The sequence below is a fragment of the Scyliorhinus torazame genome, chromosome 14 (assembly GCF_047496885.1).
Source record: "Scyliorhinus torazame isolate Kashiwa2021f chromosome 14, sScyTor2.1, whole genome shotgun sequence".
Lineage (NCBI taxonomy): Eukaryota > Metazoa > Chordata > Chondrichthyes > Carcharhiniformes > Scyliorhinidae > Scyliorhinus > Scyliorhinus torazame.
The window spans coordinates 100,892,784-100,917,117 of record NC_092720.1 but is presented as its reverse complement, the minus strand read 5'-3'; the positions used below and the strand labels follow the sequence as shown (position 1 = coordinate 100,917,117).

Sequence of the window (24,334 nt, the reverse complement as noted above, 5' to 3'; positions counted from 1 at the left end):
TCATCCAGCGCAATCTAGATCTCTCTCTCTCATTGGGCGAGATCCAGATTTGCATATTTAAATTAGCCTAATGACACACCTGGGAGATTTTGCCAGGGATCCATTTAGTACTGAGGGGGGCAGAAAAGACCGGGGGTGCAAATCAAAATGGTGCCCCGATCTGCAAAGAAGCCACTCCTGCTGGCGAGATCAGCTTGCCAGCAGGAAATTGCTCAGTACGGCCTTGGTGGATGGAAACTCCCTGAAGCCAAAATAAAACTGCAAAGTGCCATTGAATAGTGGAATGTTTCCCTGCCCTGCAGCCACAGAGAATCACGTCTTCTTTAAGTACTTGTAGAAACTCAATCGTTTTTTATATTTCTAGCTCGCATTCTCTAATACTCTAATTTCTTTCCCACTTTACTAAATTTTAATTAGTCATTCTTTGCTGGTACTTAAAATGTGTCCCATCTTCTGATCTGCCACTAATCTTCTTAGAATTGCACAGTGCTTCTTTCAATTTGTTACCATCCGCGGTTTCCTTATTTACTCATGGATATTGAGTCCCTCAATGGTAAATATTTGCTGATGCTATCTCTTTAAAAGTCTTAAACTGCATCTCTACTCTCTTACTTTTTAAACCTAGTTTGCTACTTCATTTTGGCCAACATTGCTTTCATACCCTTATAAACTCCCTTAATTAGATTTAAAACACTAACCTTAGACCCACATGTCTCACCTACAAACTGAACAAGAAATTTGATCATGTTTTGACTGCTGAAACCTAGAGGTTCTTTTACTATGAGATTATTGATTAATCCTATGTCATTGCACATTACCAGGGCTCCCTGGTTGGTGATAGAACGTACTGCTCAATACACCATTAACTACACCATTAACTAATTTTCAAGACTATTTTTGACAATCTGATTTGTCCAATCTACATGTCTATTAAAGTCACCCATGATTACTACAGTAACTTTCTTACAGCCCCCATTTATTTTGACCTATATACTCTGTCCCACAGCATAGCTACGGTTACAGAATAGAATCCCTACAGTGTAGAAGGAGGCCATTCAGCTCCCCAAATCCTCAACACTGGTTGTCAAAAAAATGCTGTATAAATCAAGTCTTTCTTTTCTTTAATATCGATCTTTAAGATGTGTGCTGATATTTTGAATTCTGAATGATTGCTCGTTTTTCCCTGGCTGCTTTTATGGCCTGATATCTGGACGATACTTTCAAAGTAATTGTTCGTATACAAATTAATTTGTATCACAAAGCAATTAGAAATCATTCATTAAAACTGTATGCTTTGTTCTGAAATTTGCATTCGATGACTTACGCAAATTAATGTTCTGCACAACATTCTGAGCTTCTTTCAGATGGCTCAGATCTTCCAGTTAGCATGAGGCCATGGCCTTTGCTGCTGACTGAAAATAAAGCTGCAGCCTTACTGTTTTGTCTTGGAGCTTTAGGAACTTCCTGTCCCAACTGAGGGATGCAGCCACGAAGGGCAGTGCCGAATTGCAGAAGTGCCGAGTCACACCCACTTCTCATGTCAATAGCACAAGGAATGCCCCATAACGTTCTTTAGGCTTCCAGGGTTATGACAACGTTTTAATGTTATTAAGCATTTGTTTGAGAAACTATTTTTAATCTTTCCAAGCGTTTTAATTGTTTTTGAATTTGTACAACCAGCAATTTAATAAGCAAACATGGAAAAATCATGACTTGAATTGAAAAATACTTCAAATGAAATAAGTGGCAATGTGCATTAGGTCTCTGAGTGCATTGATTTTTTTATTACTTGTTTGCCCAATGGATTGTAAGTGGATACAGATGTTCCCAAATGCATTAGTGCTCTGAAAGCATTGATTTTTTTTTAAATTACAGAAAGAATTAGCAGGGGGAAGGATCGTTTACAAATAGGGTGATAGGGTGGGATGGGGGTTGGACATGTGTGGGATGGAGATGTTTGGGTGGGTAAGTGGGGTGTTAACTGTTCAGCAAGTTTACTTTTAAATATATTTTGAGGACTTCCTGATACAACTTTTGCTGTTGTCTACTTTCAACCCAAGTCCTACACCTATGATTAACAGTGCCAGTATTCGAGAGTAAATCTATGGGCACGTTCAGGACATCTAGCCCAAATCAACAATGTCAGAGTCAGTGTTGGAGACATCCATGGAGGGGTCTGGGCAGTGTATTTTTGCCCATCAGAAGTTTGAAATTCTCCATGTTCTAACATGCAACAGTGGCATATGTCTGAATGTTCATCGCTAACTCCACTGGAAAGTCTGTGCCACACCCTTACAATTATTTGCTTTCTTAGGTTTAACTCCAACGGCTATAATTCAGTATACTCTGGCCAGCAAAATTACTCCCGTCAATAGGTAGAACCTACTGATGATTTACATGTTAGTACAAATGTGATACGAAAATTTAATTTCCTTAATTGTGTGTTTCAAACTTGTAATTATGATTGAAAGTACATCTCCAACAGCTTTTCAGAAATTGACTAGTAGTGTAACAATGGTCCAGTGACACCTCACATATCATTACATTGGCCAGGGTTAGCAATGCTGAGAGAATTAGTGGAAGGTTGCAAAGCTATAAGAAGTGTAGATAAAATTCTGAAAGTTACTTTGATTTACTGCATTGTTTGCCTCTAACGCCAGTGCGGTTTGAGAACTGAAAGATCCACAATCAACATTACCTTTTCAGTCCTGCAGCTGCAAGGGAAATGCCATGAACAAAGGAGACCATTATATATTACCTTCATCGATCTCACCAAGGCATTCGACCATGTGAGCAGTGGCAGCCTGTTTAAGCTGAAGAAAATTGGCTGCCCGCCGATGCTGTTCAATGTGATTTCCTCTTCCCATGACAACATGATGAGTAAATTCAGCAAAAATGAAGCATCATCAGGTCTGCTCAAGATCCACAGTGCGGTCAAACAGGGTTGCACTCTGCCATTGACAGTCTTTGGCATTTTCTTCCCTTTACTGCTTCAAATTAATCTACAGAGGGTGTCTACTAATATACCAGAACTGACGGAAAGTTGCTTAACCTTGCCTGCCCAAGATCCCGAAAGTGTGCCAAGTACTCAGACCGTTTTTCTACATCAATGACATTGCATCAGCACTCCATCCTGAGGAACACCTTCAGCAGCAAATGAACAGACCTCTGTCACTCCAGTTCGGAGTTTAAATTGACCATCGGCATCAGGGAGTCAAATGTCATGGTGCAGGATGTTGTCATATCCTCAGCAATGATATTGTGACACTGGAGGTTGTTGATAGCTTACATATTTTAGCTTACATATTTAGACTCCACAATCGGCAGCAGTCAGTAACTTGATGCTGAAAATCAACATGCACATTGCAAAAGCTGCTGCTCTTCTATCCAAGTTGAGTACTAGAGCGTGGAACAGCAGCAACCTGACTGAAAACACCAAACTGACAGTCTACCAAGCCTCTATCCTCAGTACACCCCTGGACAACGTATGCTAGGCAGGAATTAAGGCTAAATAGTTTCCACCTTTGTTGTCTTAGATAAATTCATGGCATATCTTGGGAGGACAAGGTCACTAGCTCAGAGGTCCTGGAGAGTATTCTCATTATGTATTCAATTATGACTGCACTGGCTCAGCTGCCTACATCGGATGTTTGATGGCTGTATAACCAAAGACCTTCTGCATGTGAACTAGCCAAAGGGTCATGACCTACTGAGACATCCAGACCTCCGCTACAAGGGAACGTGTAAGTGAGATATGCAGGTGACAATCATTGTCACAGATGACTAAGAGACAGTCACTGACTGCCATGACCCCTGGAGGTTGACTGGAGGGTCATTGGTAGGTAGAAGTGAAGTGAAACAGAAAGCATAGCTGGTTGAAAATAGTGGCACAAGAAAAAACAGAGACCAGCAAATCCTGCACCTTCTCAGCTCACTGTCTTCATCAGCAGCAAATGCAACAGAGACAGTCATAACAAAGTGGGGCTCCTGACTCAGACCAGACAATGCTTAACATAGAGTTGACCAGCAAACTGCTGCTTCATGAGATAGAAGGCAACCAAAGAATTCTTAAGAAACCTGCTCCATAGTTTATATGCTTAAACAGCATCAGAGCATTCAGTTTTCTGAAATCTGGACAGTCATGGCTGTTTCTTCTTGGGTTTGGCATCGAGATGGGGCATCTTTACGGTTTGCCTGTTACCTCACAAAATGCTACCATAGACTGTTATTCATGGAAAACATTTTTGTTTATTTAAGATTTATATACCTCTCCGTACTCTACACAAGGTTATACCTCTGTTTCCCACCAGATTTGTCTCAGCCATGCGACATTACATCACAGCTACATCATTAGTTCCCGCAGTAGCAGGTATCCCTGATGTTAACTCTTCACTTTACTGTGACAGTATTAAGAATTTTTGTTTGACCTTGAACTCCTTAGAATACTTCTTTGCGCATAGAAAGTCACAAGCTGATTCATAGCAAGTGTTGGAACTCATGGAAGTGATCTTCAGCTCTGAATATGAGAAAAAAATTCTAGCAAAATCAAAAAAGCAACACTGAGGAGTTTGTCTTTTTTCTGATATTCCATTATAGGATTGAAAATGTTCAACTTCGACTTATACAGACTGAGGGCCTGATTTTCGCTACAGATACGGAAAACAGGAGCCAGGGCTGTTTTTATGCAGAAATTTATCTCCAGTGCAAAACGGACTGAATTCTGAATTTTCTCAGGGGTGAGCCCTTAATTGATATGGAGACGGATTTCCTGTCCAATTAAAGCTAGTGGAGGAAGATTTCACTGAAGCTGCTAGATTCCCGGAGGGAGAGTGTTTATACCAAAACCTGCCACTGCATCTTGTTTTCATTGTTTCAGATTAAAGACAGCACTGATATTTATTTTGGATCAATGCTTTGTTTCTTTACTGCTACCATTACCACTCCCATTTGCCATTTGTTCCATGACATATTTGTCATTGAATCTCTCTACCTTCTAACCTATCCCTGACCTTCTCTTTTGCTCCACCTTACCATCCCTTTTTTAAAAATAAAAGCATAAAACCCAATGTATTTTTACCTATTTTTGCAGTTTGGAGTGTTATATAATAATAATCTTTATTGTCACAAGTAGGCTTACATTAACACTGTAATGAAGTTACTGTGAAAATCCCCTAGTCACCACATTCACTCCGGGGCCACGGAGGGAAAGTTCAGAATGTCCAAATTACCTAACAGCACGACTTTCGGAACTTGTGGGAGGAACCCGGAGGAAACCCACGCAGACATAGGGGGAACGTGCAGACTCCCCACAGACAGTGACCCAGCCAGGAATCGAATCTGGAACCCTGGTGCTGTGAAGCAACAGTACTAACCACTGTGCTACTGAAACGTTAACTTTTGGAGTTGAATTGTAATTCCTTCCACAGCCAGATAGCTTGCTAATAAGAATAGATGAATATAATGTAGGAAGAATGGCCATTTAAGGGAGGTGCCTTTATACATTTATCACAGCAGGTTACAGACACCTTTAAGGGAGAAGAGGAGAAGAAAACTAAATGAAATGAATGAAATCAAAATCGCTTATTGTCACAAGTAGGCTTCAAATGAAGTTACTGTGAAAAGCCCCTAGTCGCCACATTCCGGCGCCTGTTCGGGGAGGCTGGTACGGGAATTGAACCGTGCTGCTGGCCTGCCTTGGTCTGCTTTAAAAGCCAGCGATTTAGCCCAGTGTGTAATCTCTGATGGAGACTTGAATTAATTAATTATCCCCAAACCATTATAATCAAGTTCAAGTAAAAAGACATTGATTAGAATGTCCTTGACTAATAGTAATTTAACCAACTTCCAATCCATTTAAAGTTATCAGAAGATAAATTTACTGCCTACTTTTTGTAAATTCAGTCACATCATAGCACGTACAACTCCAGGGATTTATGGTATCTACAGCATACACTTTCCTTGAAATGAATTTCAGATTTCATCAGGAAAAAAATCATCAATCACTGTGAATTTATCATACACTTGTTCTGCCAACAACCAATGATCAGTCAACATTAAAAAACTAATCAAAAGTGCGCAATGTGAATGGGGAGGGGGAAGGGGAGAAAGAAAAAAAAAAGAGTAAAATAAAGTTGTACTCATTCATCAGCCTGAAGTGGTTATTATAAGCCATGAATTATCATTCTGGGCAGTTTAGTAATTTAAATCCAGTGATTGGCTACACTGCAATCATTTACTCACACTAGACATTATTATTGGTCTAGCATTTGCCTCAAAATGTTTTATCTCTTCACCCATGCAAGTTACTGGAGTTGGGATCATGTCTATCTTGCGCTCCATCTAATCTCCAAGTACAAATTAGATTCAAGTGCATGTTCTTTATAAGCCCGTTTCAGTTAACAGCTCAACTCTGGTAATAGTCTATGTTCGGGACGATTTGCTCTTCTCTCCCCAACTGTCCCCAAAATCTAGAAGGAAGAAAAAAATTATGTTTAAAGCTACAGTGTAGTGAGGGTGAGATGATTTCTTTTTAAATTTAGTGTACCCAATTCTTTTTTTCCAATTAAGGGGCAATTTAGCGTGGCCAATTCACCTACCTTGCATATCTTTGGGTTGTGGGGGTGAGACTCACGCAGACATGGAGAGAACGTGCAAGCTCCACACGTACAGTGATCTGGGGCCGGGATTGAGCCCGGGTCCTCGGCGCATGAGGGGGAGATGGATATGTGTACAGTATAATCAGACACAGACATCAATGCAGCAGCTAAATGGAGTCACAATCAAATGGAGGATGAGGAAACAAGTTCTAATAAAAAATATAGATTTTCTAAAAATATTAACAATGATATCCAGGGGAGTATGAGATGAGAGAAATGAACAGCATTAATAAACGTCTGGAGCATTTAAATTTCCTAAAGAATGTCAGGGGAGGGCAGCACGATGGAGCAGTGGGTTAGCCCTGCTGCCTTCCGGAGCCGAGATCCTAGGTTCGATCCCGGCTCTGGGCCACTGTCCATGTGGAGTTTGCACATTCTCCCCATGTTTGTGTGGGTTTCACCCCCAAAACCCAAAGATGTGCAGGCTAGGTGGATTGGCTACGCTAAATTGCCCACGCTAAATTGCCCCTTAATTGGAAAAAAATAATTGGGTACTCTAAATTTATTTTAAAAAAGAACGTCGGGGTAACTGCACAGTAATGGGCACCTCAGGAAAATAAAAGCAAACAACCTATGGGAGATAAGGCTGATCGGTCATTGGTGGGGACGGGTTCAATTGGGGTGACATTCTTCAAATGTGGATTTGAGAGTTTCCCAAGGTATAAAAACCAATTTATTCTGAGTGACAGATGTGATTCAGAGGTAGCATTCTTGAATCTAAGCAAGAAGGTTGTTGCTTCAAATCCCATTTGAGAGACTTGAGGAGAAAATTTGGGCTATACTCTCAAGTAGTTCTGAGGAAGTGCTGCTTAGTTCACAGAGCCATCTTCCAGATGGATCATTGTAAACCAAGGCCCCAACTAGTTGTAAAAGATCCTATGGCACTATCCTAGAAGTGGATATCCCCAGTACCTTGGTCAATGTTTATCTCAATGGACATCAGAAAAACAGATTTGGTCATTTTCACATTGTTGTGTTCAAATTGGTTGGGTTTCCTACATTACAGCAGTCAACATAATCAAAATTACTTCACTGGCTCTAAAGTGTTTTCGAATATCTTGAGGTCATGGAGTATGAATGCAACTCTTTCATATTTAGTGGCAAAAGAGTGAAATGTCTGCTTCTGTTTTTGAATGGAAATTGGATACAAGTGATTAATGTGTTTAATTACTATTAGAGTTGGCTGTTTCCTCATGTAGGGAAGTCAGAATGTGTATTTAAAGTATAGACATAGAACTTGCGGTCAGCAGCAATGCTGTCCGCGAAGCCTGTACTGTACTATGGGACATATTATGGGCGGCAGGGTGGCACGGTGGTTAGCACTGCTGCCTCGGTGCCAGGGGCCCAGGTTCAATTCCGGCGTTGGGTGACTAGGTGAAGTTTGCACATTCTCCCAGAGTCTGGATGGGTAGCTCCGAATGCTCAGAGTGCAGGTTAGGTGGATTGACCATGTTAAAATTGCCTCTTAAGTGGCCAAACATGCGTGGGTTAGGTGGTGTGCTCTTTCAGAGGGTTGGTGCAGTCTCAATGGGCCGAATGGGCCGAATGGCCCCCTTCAGCACTGTCGAGATTCTGTGAATTCTATCAATACTGCTCATTTCTTTAGAGATTTCCCAGTGCTTCTTTTTAAATGTACTTTATTCCAAACGTATTCAAACGGTTACAAAACATTAACAATTGGGGAACACACTCTCCAACACAGTTATATAGTTTGTACAGATTGTTTGCCCATTTCGCCCCCCCACCCCCCCCCCCCGGCGACGAACAACCCCTCACACATTGCCACGAACATCCCCCACCTTGCCTCAAAGCCCTCCGCTGAACCCCTCAATTCGTATTTAATCTTTTCCAGATGGAGGAAGTCGTATAAGTCTCCCAGCCAGACTGCCACCCCTGGAATGCAGACTGCCATTCCAGTAAGACCCTTTGCCGGGCAACCAGAGAGGCGAAGGCCATGACATTGACCTTTTTCCCCTCCATCAACTCCGGCTTCTCCGATATCCCAAATATCGCCATCAAAGGGTCCGGCTCAAGCTCCTCCCCCACAATCCTCATTAGTGCCGCAAACTCTCCCATACAGGATCTCTCCAACTTCTCACAGCCCCAGAACACGTGTGTGGTTTGCCAGTTCCCGCCCAAACTTCTCGGATTCTTTCGCCACTTCCTGAAAGAACCCACTCATTCTTGCTCGAGCCATATGCACCCTATGTACTACCTTGAATTGTATCAGGCTCATTCTTGCGCACATGGAGGTCGCATTCGTAGCGCCTCACTCCATACTCCCCAGTTTACCTCCCCACTCAGCTACCGTCCCACTTCTCCTCAATCTTAACCACCTACCCACCTCCCTGTTCTCCCAGCTACCTGTATAGGTCTCCGATCCTGCCCTCCCCTTCCACATTCTGAAGCAACAGTCATTCCAACAGGGTGTACCTCGGCAACCTAGGGAACTCTTTCCAACCTTCCGTGCAAAGTTCCATACTTGCAGGTACCCAAACTCACTTCCTCTCGGGAGCTCTACCTGCTCCTTCTGCTTCCCTATACTGGCAAAGCTCTCTTCCAGCTACACATCCCTCACCTTGACTAGCCCTACCTCGCCACTTCCTATGCATGCCATCTGTCCCCCCCACCTCAAATCAGTGGTTTTCACACAGCGACGTTAACACGGACATCCCTTCAATCCTAAAGTGCCTCCTCAACTAATTCCAGACCTTCATTGTGGATTGCACCACTGGGCTCTCCATGTATTTCCTTGGCACCAGTGGCAACGCCGCTGTCACCATGAGATCTCCCAATCCTTGCTGAAAAAGAAATGGTCAGAGCAGAATCTCCTGGCCAAGCCCAGATTGTGTAGTAGAGTCGGGTGTGGATGGGGGGCGGGAGGGCGCAGCTTGCCCCCTTTAAAAACATTTTTTTTTACAGCAGTCCCTGACCTATAGGCTATTAACGTTCCAATTATTTTAATAAATGAGTGGATGGGTGAGGGAATGATGGTAAGCTGGATAGTCAGGTTGGGGTAGTTGGCTCAGGTCAGTTTGGATAGGTAGTCGGATGATCACTGGCTAGCCAGGGTGGGCAGTCGGGCGAGTAGTTGGGTTGGGTTAGTGGAGAGCAGGGCTGGTCGTGGAGCTATCCAGCTGTTAGATCGGGTATTCAACTGAAGTGCGCTGGGGAAGTAGATATGAGTGAGGTGGGTACTCAGGTTGGAGGTAATTGGCTCAGGTTGAGGGTAGGGTCAGAACATAACTGGGTCGTCAGGGCACAGTTGTGTAATCTTGGGGGAAACAATCAGATCGGGTGGTGGTTGGGTCGGGTCAGGGAGACGATTGATGGTGTTGGGGAGAGGGGGCAGAAAGAGGCACATCGGTTGGAGTTACACCAGGTGTTAAACTGTATAACATTTCCAGGTGTAATACTCGCATCACAAACGTCCAAACTATAAAAATGAGTATAAGCACAAAATGGACACTCCTGTAAAACCAATTGGAGTTGAGAGGGCATTAGGTTTCCTGCTAAAATATACGGAACTACAAGAACCCAGAGCTATTTACATGTCTGGACAAATCTTGACTAAGCCATAAAAATGCAAATAACCTTTTGGACATATTTTTTCTTAGTCATTAAAATGCAAATAACCCTAACCTGTGGTTAATGGCTGCACTCCTTCAACTAACTAAAAATACCGTTTTCACCATATTATTGCAGACTCTCCAACTCCAAACTTGAAATCCAGAAAATGTACGTGAAAAGCTCTATCTTATCAAGATGATACATGGATGAGTGCTACCCAGACTTCATTATCTGACAATAGCCTAACCATCAAAACCTATTTATGAGGGCAATGGAAAGAGATACTCTGATCAGATGACAGAAGCTGGGTTTCTGATAAGGGGTTTCAGTAAGGCATAATCGGATCAGACAGGGTCAGAAACATCTATGCCAGAGAAGGAAACAAAACACTGCCGAACCAGTTTTAAACCACATGCAGGCAGAGACCAGAGTTAGCCTTGAATTCAAGGAACCAGGCCAGGATTTTGCTTTAGGTTTTGCTTGACTGGAGTGGAATAAGAAAATTTGCCACTGTGAACATAATTCAAAAGCCAATTTGTCTTTCTAAAATTACCAGAGCTCTAGTGGAAAAAAGGCCTGCATCATTTCAAGTCTTCAACCCAGAGAAAAGCAAGTGTAACAGAGAACTCTTGAAATCATAAGACTTAAACAAATGCTACTTACAAGCTTTTCTTTAGTGTGTGCATCTGTACATGTGTCAGAGTGGGTGTAGTTGCATATATTTGGGTGTTGAACAATAAAGATTTATAATTCTTGTAAAACCTACGAGAAAATGTGTGATTTGCCTGTTCCTGACAGTTATAGCACTCAGGGATTTAAAATGTTCTTTTGAAGCACACTGTATTTGGTCAGTAAAGAGGTGGAAATAAAGGGCATTTATTCCAATTATCTCTTCCTTGCCCGCAAGGGTAAGTCTTTTTTAAAATAAATTTAGGGTACCCAATTATTTTTTCCCCCCAATTAAGAGGCAATTTAGCTGTCACTGTTTTAATAAAAAGATATGGCCAATCCACCTACCCTGCACATCTTTGGGTTGTGGGGGCGAGACCCACGCAGACACGGGGAGAATGTGCAAATTCCACACGGGCTGGGATCGAACCTGGGACTTCAGCACAGCGAGGCAGCAGTGCTAACCACTGCACCACCATGCCGCCCCTCACAAGGGTAAGTATACAGATAAGCCTCGTGTATCTGGCCCAAATCTCCACCCTGAGCTCAGGGTTGGAGATATTTGTGGAGGATCGGAGGCATCAGGGAATTAGCCCAGTCAATTTCCACATAATGTCTGTGCGTCAGGACTTCTGCCGGGTCCTGATATGAATCTCCCGACATATGTCCCCCATCTCCCGACAATCTGGAGACAAGATGATTTGGGACATAATACTCTTCAGCAAGACAAATAGACATAAAAAGTGATCTTTAAATAATAGGACCCAGTTTTTCTGATTATTTGATATTAAGTTAAATAACTTCAGTACCACATTCAACACTGCACACAGCTCTGGAGCACAGTGATTGCTCAGTCATTCAGGCTTAGATGATCCCAGGTGGATCAGCAGCATGGACTGAATGAATCGACTTCCATTAAGATTGTATAGGTGAGCTTTAATTATAGTGCCAGTTCCAGAGTTGGGGATGGTGAGGATGAGGTCAGCAATCTTGAACACAGCAATTACTGCTGGAATGATGCACACAAGGGGACAGATTTGATAGTTTGCTCTGACACCCAAATGATGGAACAGCCCATCACATCAAATACCGTCAGATTTCAAATAAATAAATCTTCTTCAGCGAGTTCAAGGCAGCTGTGCAGTATTTCTAGGACCTATATTCCAGCAATTAGTCAACACCATTGGCGAGTCAGGGAGGTAGGGAAATGGAGCAAGGGCAGTGGGTGGTGATAAATACCCTACACACATAGTTATATTTTACAATAGCTATTTAAAAAAAACTCAAAACCAAGGCAAACGTCTTTAGCATGAAGGATTGGGTGGGGTGGGAAGACAGAAGAACCCGCATAGCTGAACAATTTATTCCAACAGTTTTTAAAAATAGAGACACCGACAGCAGTTGTAAAATGTGAGAAAGTTGTGTATTATAACAATGGGAAGCTGAACCCTTGGCTTGGACTGAAAGCATTTCTTTTTGCAGTACATTTCACTCTCCTTCCCCCTCCGTTTTGGTTCATACACACAATCTGAGACCATATTCTACTTTTGTGTTTCTATGCAAACCTACACAATACATCCAATTTTAAATTAAAATTTCCTTGACAGAGAGATTCTGAAAAAGACTGATGGCCACATGCTTTATGAACCATAAATTGAATACACCTTTATATACGAAAGGAGGATTTAAATGTTACTTACGGTCAAGTCCATTGATGTATCTCATTGTTATCTCGCAGTGTCCCCAGACTGCACTGACTATTGGGTACAGTTTTCTCCCTTTCAGACTTCTGAAAGCCACACCCAGATATTGTCCATCCACTATGAAACTCAATGTTCCTTCATCCATATCCAAAACCACCAAGAAACTATCTGGCAGCACAAATGATTCATCTGGCTCCAAAAACACCGGATAGATTAGTCCTGGCTGATTTTTATTGTGATACAGCTTGTTGCGGCCCAAGTCCCAACCCCATGATTCATTATTACTGCCAACTAATGAGGTGTATCCCACAGAATGCAATGGAGCTTCAGCTGTTGCCACACCAACCACGGCATGCGTTCCTCTTTGCCTTGTAGGCCAGTGAATCTGCCAGACATGAAGCCCTCTTGTGTACCCAATCTTACCTCGGATACAATCTGTGCTTTGGGCTACTGGATGTCTGTGAAAGGTTACCTTGTCATCTTCTTTTACAAAAATGTTCAGAGAGCGATCTTCATTGTTCCAGGCATGTTTTAGCTGAACCTCCCGAGAAGCCGACGGCATATCTAGTAGCATGTCAAGCCGAGTTGGTTTGCAAAAGTCAGGACCTCGTAACTCTCGCTTAACTGGCCGGTAAGCTGGTTCCCTCACATCCACAGACTTTATGTTCCCTGAGATTTTCTGGCCCATTTCTTGGCTCAAAAACCACCGAGAAGGTTGTTTTGGCCTATTGTTACCTCATGTAAGCACTTCAGAGGGAGCCAATAGTATGACAAGCAGACTGATTTATTTCCCCCTTTTGCAGCCTGAGCACAACTTCCTTCAGGGAAAACTCCTGAAAGTGAAAAGAAAAATCAAGTAAGCTCCAACAAGATGTTTTTCATACATAAATATTTCCCTCTTCACTAACATTTCATAATCAATGTAATTTGGATCATGGGAAAGAAATGTATATCCTGTACATCCATAGCTAATCATATAGGTCTTGTTAGACTAACCAGTAAAAGAAAAAGAGGATGTAACTTTCCCACATTACTAGAAGCTCAGACAAAACTTCCTCCAATTCATAATGGGATACAGACATTCTCCACTTTTCTTGTTCAAGCCTCTCCATATCTGAAGTCAGTGAGGAGATCACTATGCGCTTTAAAAAAATTCTTTCAGACAGCTCAAATTTGGTAGTGAAAAATACTTTTTCTGTGCCAAACTATGCTACTATGGTTTGGATTTTCACCGAGTCGGGTTGACTCAGAGGCCCTTATAAAATATAAGGCAGATCCCAATTCCAGCATTCCTGCCGCCATTCCCAGGCTGTCTAGATTTTTGGGAGTGCCTTTAAAGGGTGTGGGCCGGTTCCGTCAAAAGCCCTCATCCGGCACACCAAACTTGGCCAGCTACATTACAGTGATAGTCCTACGCTTCCGCAATTTTTATGGAATCAGGCCAGGTTCTTAAAGAGTCATGGTTCACGGCCCCTCAAGGGAGCTGTGAACCATAGTCTGCATGAAGGGACTTTTAAAAGGCCAGTTTAAAATGTTCACTTCATGCCTCTGAGCCAAACTTTGCCATTCCACCACCCTCCATGCCCACTCATGACCCTCATGGCAAGCTCAGTCTTCTTTTTTTTTTAAAATTAGGGTTTTCTCAAAATATCAACAACAGAATGGAAAAGAAACCCAATAAAATTAAATACAGAACAAATTAAAACAACCCCCGTGCCCCCCTCCCCCCCCATACATAAATAATAAATTAACACCTCAAGTTTAACACAAAGCAAACATAGCAAATATATACACCCCCTCAGATCCCCCAGGGCGAATAAACAAAAATAAAGTTGAACCCCCCCCCCACCCCCCCACCCTTCCGGGTTGCTGCTGACCATTGTCTACCGTTCTGCCAGGAAGTCCAAGAACCGTTGCCACCGCCTAAAAAACCCTTGTACCGATCCCCTTAAGGCGAATATCACCCTCTCCAATTTAATAAACCCGGCCATATCGTTGATCCAGGATTCCACGCTTGGGGGCCTCGCATCCGTCCACTGAAGAAGAATCCTTCGCCGGGCTACGAGGGACGCAAAGGCTAGAATACCGGCCTCTTTCGCCTCCTGCACTCCCGGCTCCCCTGCAACCCCAAATATTGCGAGCCCCCAGCCCGGTTTGACCCTGGATCCTACCACCCGCGACACCATCCTTGCTACGCCCTTCCAAAATTCCTCCAGCACTGGGCACGCCCAGAACATATGGGTGTGATTTGCTGGGCTCCCTGAGCACCTAACACACCTGTCCTCACCCCCAAAGAACCGGCTCATCCTTGTCCCGGTCATGTGTGCCCTGTGCAGTACCTTAAACTGTATGAGACTGAGCCTCGCACACGAAGAGGAAGAGTTCACCCTCCCTAGGGCATCTGCCCACGTCCCCTCTTCGATCTCCTCTCCCAATTCCTCCTCCCACTTACCTTTCAACTCCGCCACCGAGGCCTCCTCCTCCGCCTGCATCACCTGGTAAGTTTCCGAGATCTTCCCCACTCCAACCCCCCCCCCTCCGCCTGCATCACCTGGTAAGTTTCCGAGATCTTCCCCACTCCAACCCCCCCCCCCCCCCCGAGAGCACCCTATCCTGTACTGTGCGTGGCAGCAGCCATGGGAAATCCACCACTTGCCGCCTGGCAAACACCCTTACCTGTAAATATCTGAAGGCGTTCCCCGGGGGGAGCCCATACTTCTCCTCCAGTTCACCCAGGCTCGCGAACTTCCTGTCCACAAACAGGTCCCTCAACCTTCTTATCCCTGCTGTGTGCCACCCCGAAAACCCTCCATCAATTTTTCCTGAGACAAACCGGTGGTTCCCCTGTATTGGGGTCCACACCGAGGCCCCAACTTCCCCCGTGCCACCTCCACTGCCCCCAGATTTTGAGGGTAGCCGCCACCACTGGGCTCGTGGTATATCTCATTGGAGGGTACGGCAGCGGTGCCATTGCCAGTGCCTCCAGACTCATACCCTCACAAGACGCCGTCTCCAGCCTCTTCATGCAGCCCCCTCCCCCTCCATCACCCACTTATGCACCATCGCCGCATTGGCGGCCCAGTAGTACCTACAGAGGTCGGGCAGCGCCAGCCCCCCCCATCCCTACTCCGCTCCAGGAACACCCTTCTCACTCTCGGAGTCCCTCGTGCCCACACAAACCCAGTTATGCTCCTGTTTACCCGCCCAAAGGTGGCCCTCGGGATAAAAATGGGGAGGCACTGGAACAGGAACAAAAACCTTGGGAGCACCGTCATCTTAACTGACTGCACCCTACCCGCCAGGGACAGCGGCAGCGCGTCCCACCTCTTGAACTCCTCCTCCATTTGCTCCACTAGCCTCGTGAAATGGAGTCGATGTAGGGCCCCCCAGCTCCTGGCCACCTGAACCCCCAAGTACCTGAAGGTCCTCTCCGCCCTTTTTAGTGGGAGCTCGCCAATCCGCTGGGTGAACCACGAACAACTCGCTCTTCCCCATGTTGAGCTTGTACCCTAAGAAATCCCCGAACTCCGAGGATCCTCATTACCTCCGGCATTCCCCCCACCGGGTCCGCCACATACAGCAGCAAGTCGTCCGCATAGAGCGACACCCTATGCTCCTCCCCGCCCCAACCCCCTCTAGTTCCTCGACTCCCTCAGTGCCATAGCAAGGGGTTCAATCGCCAGTGCGAAGAGCAGGTGGGACAGGGTAGCCGCCACCCCTGCCTCATCCCTCGATGCAACCAAAAGTACTCAGACCTCCTCTTGTTCGTGGCCACACTCGCCATTGGGACCTCGTACAACAGCCTAACCCACCTGACGAACCCCTCCCCAAACCCGAACCTCTTCAGCACCTCCCACAAGTACCCCCACTCTGCCCTATCGAAGGCCTTCTCAGCGGCCATCGCCACCACTATCTCCGCCTCCCCCTCCCTCGCCGGCATCATAATTACATTCAGGAGCCTCCGCACATTCGCGTTCAACTGCCTCCCCTTCACGAACGCCGTCTGGTCTTCGTGGATCACCTACGGCACACAATCCTCAATTCTCGTAGCAAAGACCTTAGCCAGCACCTTGGCATCTACATTTAACAGCGAAATCGGCCTTAAGACCCACACTGCAGGGGATCCTTGTCCCACTTCAGGATCAGGGAGATCAGTGCCCGGGACATTGTCGGGGCAAAGCATCCCCCTCCCTTGCCTCATTGAAGGTCCTAACTAGCAACAGGCCCAAAAGGTCCACATATTTCTTGTAGAATTTGACCGGGAAACCGTCCGGCCCCAGTGCCTTCCCCGCCTGCATGCTCCCTATCCCTTTGGCCAGCTCCACCAGCCCAATCGGGACCCCCAATCCCACTACCAGTCCTCCTCCACCTTCAGAAACCTCACTTGGTCCAGAAAGCGGCCCATCCCTCCCTCCTCCCGTGGGGGCTCGGACCAATACAATTCCTCATAAAAGTCCCTGAAGATCCCATTGATGTCAACCCCATTTCGTACCACCCTCCCTCCCAACTGAACTCACCCGATCTCCCTAGCTGCGTCCCACTTCCGAAGCTGATGCGCTAGCATCCGGCTTGCCTTTTCCTCATTCTCATAAATCGCCCCCTGGGCCTTCCTCCACTGCAGCTCCGCCTTCCTGGTGGTCAACAGGTCGAATTCGGCCTGGAGGCTATGCCTCTTCCTCAGCAGTCCCTCCTCCTGCACCTCCGTATACCTCCTGTCTACCCTCCCCATCTCCCCCACCAGCCTCTCCCTCTGCTCTCTCCTCTCCTTGTGGGCCCTAATAGAAATCAGCTCTCCCCTAAGCACCGCCTTCAGCGCCTCCCATACCATCCCCGCCTGGACCTCCCCATTATCATTGGCCTCCAGGTATCTCTCTATGCTTCCTCGGACCCGCTCACTCACCTCCTCGTCCGCCAACAACCCCATCTCCAAGCGCCACAATGGGCGCTGGTCCCTCTCCTCCCCCAGCTCTAGGTCTACCCAATGCGGGGCGTGATCCGAAATGGCTATCGCCAAGTACTCGGTATCCTCTACTCTTGCTATCAGCGCCCTACTCATAATAAAGAAGTAGATCCGAGAGTAAGCCTTATGGACATGCGAGAAGAATGAAAATTCCCTAGCCCCCGGTCTTGCAAATCTCCAAGGGTCCACCCCTCCCTTCTGGTCCATAAACCCCCTCAGCACCTTAGCCGCCGTCGGCTTCCTACCCGTCCTAGACCTGGAGTGATCCACTGCCGGATCCAACACCGTGTTAAAGTCCCCCCCCCCCCCCCCCCCATTATTAGGCCCCCCCACTTCCAAGTCCGGGATCCGACCCAACATGCGCCGCATAAACCCGCATCATCCCAGTTCGGGGCATACACATTGACCAGCATCACCCTCTCCCCTTGCAGCTTACCACTTACCATTATGTACCTGCCGCCATTGTCTGTCACAATGCTCGAAGCCTCGAACGACACCCTCTTTCCCACCAAGATCACCACCCCCCGATTTTTGGCATCCAGCCTCGAATGAAACACCTGACCAGGTTATCAGCCGGATTGGGGGGCCACCCGCCCCCCCCCCCTCCCCCGCTGACTAGCCATAACCCCTCCTCGGCAAGCCACGTGGCCGCACCCCACACCCGGCCCGTTCCCCACGGCGGCAGACCCCCGTCCCAACCCCCTCTACTCGCTCCAGCTCCCCCTTGACCATAGCAGCAGCAACCCGGTTCCCCCCCACCCACCCACCCCTCAGCTAGGATCCCTCCTAGCTGCTTTACTCATTGCACTCCTGCAAGTCAGCTGACTCCTGCTGACCCCGGCTACTCCCGCCTCTCCTTCGACTCCTCCCATTGTGGGACATAACCTCCTCCTCCATTACCCATCCACAGGCTCTCCACCTCCCCCTTCCATCCCAAGCGTGGGAAACAACCCTCGCTTCCCCGCCCCGGCCCCGCCCCCTCCAGCCTTCAGCGCAGGAAAAAACCCAGGCTTTCCACCTGACCGGCCCCGCCACCCCTGTCGCCGTTCCTTTTACAGGCCCCGTCCCCTCACCCCCGACTCGGGCCTCCCCCTCCCCCGCGGGGACCCATCCCCCCTACCGGCCATCCGCCCCTACTCCATTTACTTACCCCCCTCCAAGAGCCCTCCCGACAGACCCAACCAAAACAGTGCCCAATCCACCCTAACCACTCTCATCTAACCAAACAGAAATAAGGGCAAAGAACTCCCCCTCAAAGTATAACATCCCAACAACAATCCCCGACCACCCATCCTGACCCTCAGTTTGTGTCCAGTTTCTCGGCCTGAACAAAGGCCCACGCCTCCTCCGGAGACTCGAAGTAATGGTGCCGGTCCTTGTAGGTGACCCACAGTCGCGCCGGCTGCAGCATGCCAAACTTCACCCCCTTTTTCTGCAGCACCGCCTTCGCCCGATTGTACCAGGCCCTCTTCTTTGCCACCTCCGCACTCCAGTCCTGGTATATCCGAACCTCCGCGTTCTCCCACCTGCTGCTCCTCTCTTTCTTGGCCCACCTGAGCACACACTCCCGATCAACAAACCGATGAAACCGCACCAGCACCACCTGCGGTGGCTCATTAGCCTTGGACCTCCTCGCCAGCACTCTAAGGGCCCCTTCCAGCTCCAGGGGCCCCTGGAAGGACCCCCCTCCCATCAGCGAGTTTAGCATGGTGACCACATAGGCCCCCACGTCCGACCCCTCCAGCCCCTCTGGGAATTCCAGAATCCGCAAATTCTTCCACCTCGACCGATTCTCCATCTCCTCGAACCGTTCCTGCCATTTCTTGTGGAGCGCCTCGTGCGCCTCCATCTTTACCGCCAGGCCTAAGATCGCGTCCTCGTTGTCGGAGCCCTTATGTCGGACCTCACGGATCGCCACCCCCTGGGCCGTCTGGGTCTCCAGCAGCTTGTCTATAGAAGCTTTCATCGGCTCCAGCAGGTCCGCTTTAATCTCCCTGAAGCAGCGCTGGATAACCTCCTGCTGCTCCTGCGCCCACTGCATCCATGCTGCCTGGTCCCCGCCCGCCGCCATTTTGCTCTTCTTCCCTCGCGCCTTCTTTGGGTTCACCACCACTTTTTTAGTCACCCCGCTCCTGGTCCAAGCCAGACACTGTCGGGGAATTATTGCAATCTCCTTCCCTCACCAGAAAATGTCAAAAAAGTGCCATTGGGGGCCCTGAAAAGAGCCCAAAAGTCAGTTTCTAGCGGGAGCTGCCGAATGTGCAACTTAGCTCCGCATAGCCGCAACCAGAAGTCCAAGCTCAGTCTTCTACCCACCCTTCATGGTCACATGTGTCCCCTATACCAAGCACTACCCTTCCACGCACATCCCCATGGCCTTCCATGCCAAGCAATGAAACGTCCATGCCCATCTCTGCACATGCATTGGCACAGCGGCACAATGGTTAGCACTGCTGCTTCACAGCACCAGGGACGCGGGTTCAACTCCAAACTTGGGCGACTATCTGTGTGGGTTTGCATAGTCCCCTCTTGTCTGCATGGGTTTCCTCCGGGATCTCTGGTTTCCTCCCACAGTCCAAAGATGTGCAGGTTGGGTGGGGTTACAGGGATAGGACAAGGAAGTGTACCTAGGTAGGATGCTCTTTCAGAGGGTCCGGGCTGACTCGATAAGCTGAATGGCCTTCTTCTGCATTGTAGGGATTCAAAGGATTAAATCACTCTGCATAAGTGTACACACTAACAAACCATAAGCCTATAATCAAACAATATTTTCTCTGAGGCGCATCTGTTTCAACAAGTGTTATGGATGTATGGGTTGCTTGATGGACAGCTCAGGATCTCTGATCCTTTCTGTCAATTTCACAATTGTTCACACAACATTTAAGTCATTTCAAGCATTTGTGGTTTTTGGTATTGATACTTTAAAGAAACTGGATGAATTGACACCTTAGTTTGTAGCTAAATGCTTTTTTCAACATGGAGAAAGTTATGAATGAATTACTTTAAAAAATCACATCCTAATGTCATGATAGCATTCATTGGCTCTATACGGTGTGTAAGTAGGTCAATTACAATAATTCAGTTAGATTTAGCAATATTATGTAAAAGAACAGAGATAAATCAGGAGTAAAATTTTTAAACTGGGGGAAGGCAAATTTTACAAAACTGTGAAGAGACTTGGCGGAGGTGGACTGGACAAAACTGCTATGGGTGGCACGGTAGCCAGGGTCCCAGGTTCGATTCCTGGCTTGGGTCACTGTGCAGAGTCTGCACGTTCTCCCAGTGTCTGCGTGGGTTCCCTCTGGGTGCTCCGGTTTTCTCCCACAAGTTCCAAAAACGTGCTTGTTAGGTAAATTGGACATTTTGAATTCACCCTCAGTGTACCTGAACAGGTGGCGGAGTATGGTGGCTAGGGGATTTTCACAGTAACTTAATTGCAATGTTAATGTAAGTCTACTTGTGACAATAATAAAGATTATTATAAAGGATAAATCAGTGGTAAACGAGTGGGAAGCACTAATAAGTGAGATCCTTGGGTACAAAGCAAACATGTCGCCTCTAAAAATAAGAATGGTACTGCCAAATTTAGATCGTCTAGATAAATACAGGTGAAGATTAACAGAAAAAGAAAGCTTATGATAGTCACAAAAAACTCAACACTCCAGTTCGCCTAGAGTATAGAAAGTACAGGGATCAAGTAAAAAAAGAAATAAGGAAGTCAACGAGAGGGCAAGAACAAATATTAGCAAGCAGGCAAGAATAAGGAAAACTCAGATGTTTTACAAGTATATAAAGAGCAAAAGGATAGTTAAAGAAATAGTGGGACCTATCAGAGATGAAAGAGGAACTTGTGTCAAGATGCAACGAATATGAGAAGAGACTTAAGTGAATTTATTTTCCCCATAGTCATAGGTTCCATATGTAAGGAAAGGGATGATGTGGATATAGTAATCCAAGAAGAGTAGTGCGGAATATTGGATAAAATAATCAGAACGAGAAAGGAAGTGGTAGAGGTGTTGGAATCCTTGAATATAGATAAGTCCACAGGGCCGGGTGGATTGTTTCCTCGGACGTTGAAAGAGGTTTAGGGAGGAAATAGCAGATGCTCTGAGGATTATTTTCTAATCTTCACTAGAATCAGGGGAAGTTCCAAAGGACTGGAGGAATACAAATGTGGTTTAGTTGTTGAAGAAGAGTATGAAGGAAATGCCAAACAATTATAGGCCAGTTAGTCTTACTTCGGTGGTGAGCAAATTGTCAAAATCAATCCTGAGAGATCAGATAAACTGTCACTTAGAAAGTCATGGACTATTCAGGGCTAGTCAGCATGGCTTTGTTAAGGACAGGCATGCCATAAAAATTTGATTGAATTTGTTGAGGAAGTGAAAAGGAGGATCAATGACGGTGGTGCAGTGGATGTTGACTACATAGATTTTAGTAAGGCATTTGCCATTGTTCCACATGGCAGCCTCGTCAAAAAAGTAAAAGCCCATGGGATACAGGGTAATGTAGCAAATTGGTCCAAAGTCGGCTTAGTAACTGGAAAGAAAGAAAAAAAAAACAAAAAAAAAGAGTAATAGTCGCTGGCTGCCCTAGCAAATGGAAAGCTGTTTCAAGTGCTGTTCCGCAGGGCTTGGTGTTGGGAACCCTGCTGTTTGTTTTATGTATTAATTATTTTGACTTGAACATGGGGAACGCAATTAAGAAATGTGCAGGCAACACAAAAATTGGCCATGTCGTGAATTGTGCAGAGGATTGTTGTAACCTCAAAAATGATATAGATGTGTTGGTGGAGTGGGCAGATGGAATTTAACTCTGTTAACTGCGAGGTAATGCATTTAGGGAGGTCAAACAGTAAGAGGGAATACACAAATGAGAATATACTTAAAAGAGGTAGATGAAGTGAGAGATCCTGGCGTGCACGTGCCCAGGTCCCTAAATGTAGCAGTTACAGGTCAATAAGGTTGCAAACAAGACATATGGAATGCTTTCCTGCATTGGCAGAGGCATGGAATATAAAAGTAGGGATATAATGATGGAACTGAATAAGACATTGGTGAGGCCACAACTGGGATAGTGTGCGCAGTTTTGGTTGCCACATTATAGGAAGGATGTAATTGCTCTGGGGAGAGTGCAGAGATGATGTGCTAGAATGTTGCCAGGGCTGGAGAATTATAGCTACAAGGAGAGATTTGAGAGGTTGGGGTTGTTTTCCTTTGAACAGAGAAGGCTGATGGGTGACAAATTTATGAGGGGTAGAGAGAGTAGACAGGAGCAACCTATTTCCCTTGGCAGAAAGTTCAGGGGTCATTGATTCAAGCTAAGTGGCAGAAGGATTAGAAGGCACATGAGGAAAACTCTTTTACGCAGAGGGTGGTGGGTGTCTGGAATTCGCTTCTTGAGTTGGTGGTAGAGGCAGAGGCCCTAACCTCTTAACCCGGATCTGCACCTTAAGTGCTGTAATCTGCAGTGCTATTGGCTATGTGCAGGAAGATATGATTAGAAAGGGCAACCGAGTGTCTTTTGGTCGGCATGGACAAGATGGGCTGTATGGCCCCGTTCTGTGCTGTATCATTTCTACGGTTCTAAAGGGCATAGGTTGGCTTGGTGTTATGATGAGCCGTGGGGGTGGGTGGAAGTTCAAAGCTTAGAATGGGGGGCATGAGGGGCCATGGGTGGAAGTGCAGGGCTTGGACTATTTAGAAGATGAGGCTGTGTATGGGGTGAGGACTGAAGGACGTTGTGATTTCTTTTAGCTGGTACAATGTCCCATTGCACCGCAGTGGGTCTCTTAAAACCCTTTGGGCTCTGGCACCGACAGCCCTTAGTTGCCTCTGGATGTTTGCCGGATCAGCTGGCCTGACTCCAGCCTGCATCACCCCTGGCAATGTAGATGACTCCTTTGCTGGCACTTTCTTCCATGAGGAATGGGCCAAGCCAGGAATTTTCCCAGTACATACCACCCGTCGCGAGGATGAAAATCCAGTCCTCTTGCACAGAAGTCTATTCAAGGGAAATTAACAAAATTGTACAGAAATTTATAATGTAACGAATCAAATAATCTTCGCAATGTGAAAATCCAAACAGATTGTCTGAAACATCCATATGTTTTTACTGTGTACTTCAACATATTTCACATAGACTAAATTGAATTACAAATATGCAAGTCAAATTTAGGTAATGTGCTCATTGATGCAACTATCAGGAAAGAATGAACAAACTAAGACTCTTTTCTATGGAAAAAAAGAGAGCTGATAGATAGTTTTAGATATAAAGGGTTTGTTAGGTTTGAGAGGGGTGGTTGAACTTGCAGGGAGGAACTAGGGATTAAAACTGAGATAGTCACTTTGGTTGCAGACAGGTAAAGAGGAGCTCACCCACTATTTGCACTAGCGAGGCAAATGCATTTAAGGGGAAGTTGGCAAAGTATTTGAGGGGAAAAAGGAATCAAAGAGTATGTCGAAAGGGTGTGAAGGAGCAAATTGAGGTGGAGCTCGTGTGGAGCATAAACTTGCATGGACCACTAAGCCGAATTGCCAGTTTTTATGCTGTGAAATTCTATGCAATGCTTCCACCTTTTCTCATTTCCAGATTTAAAGCAAAAAGTGTCTTTCTGATACAAAAGCAGAGTGATTTCACTTTGAAGCTACTTACCAAACAAATCACCACAATGAGCTACCAGAGTTTTAAAGAAAACAACAGCTCAAGTGGTTGAAGAAAGTTCAAAAGTGTTCTAAAAAGCATCTCAAACGAAAGGCTATTTAAACTTGAAACCG

General features: G+C 46.1%; 1 protein-coding gene across 4 annotated transcripts in view; it reads right to left on the bottom strand.

Annotated features, from left to right (window-relative positions):
* Positions 1-24,334, bottom strand: part of LOC140389912 (SPRY domain-containing SOCS box protein 1-like) — a 267,424-nt gene that overhangs the window by 107,097 nt on the left and 135,993 nt on the right. For all 4 annotated transcript variants that reach the window (XM_072474557.1, XM_072474554.1, XM_072474553.1 and 1 more), the window contains one exon: positions 12,596-13,431. In XM_072474557.1, coding sequence (XP_072330658.1) covers positions 12,596-13,286 — 691 coding nt within the window. In that variant the 5' untranslated portion in view covers positions 13,287-13,431. The remainder of the gene's footprint in view (positions 1-12,595; positions 13,432-24,334) is intronic.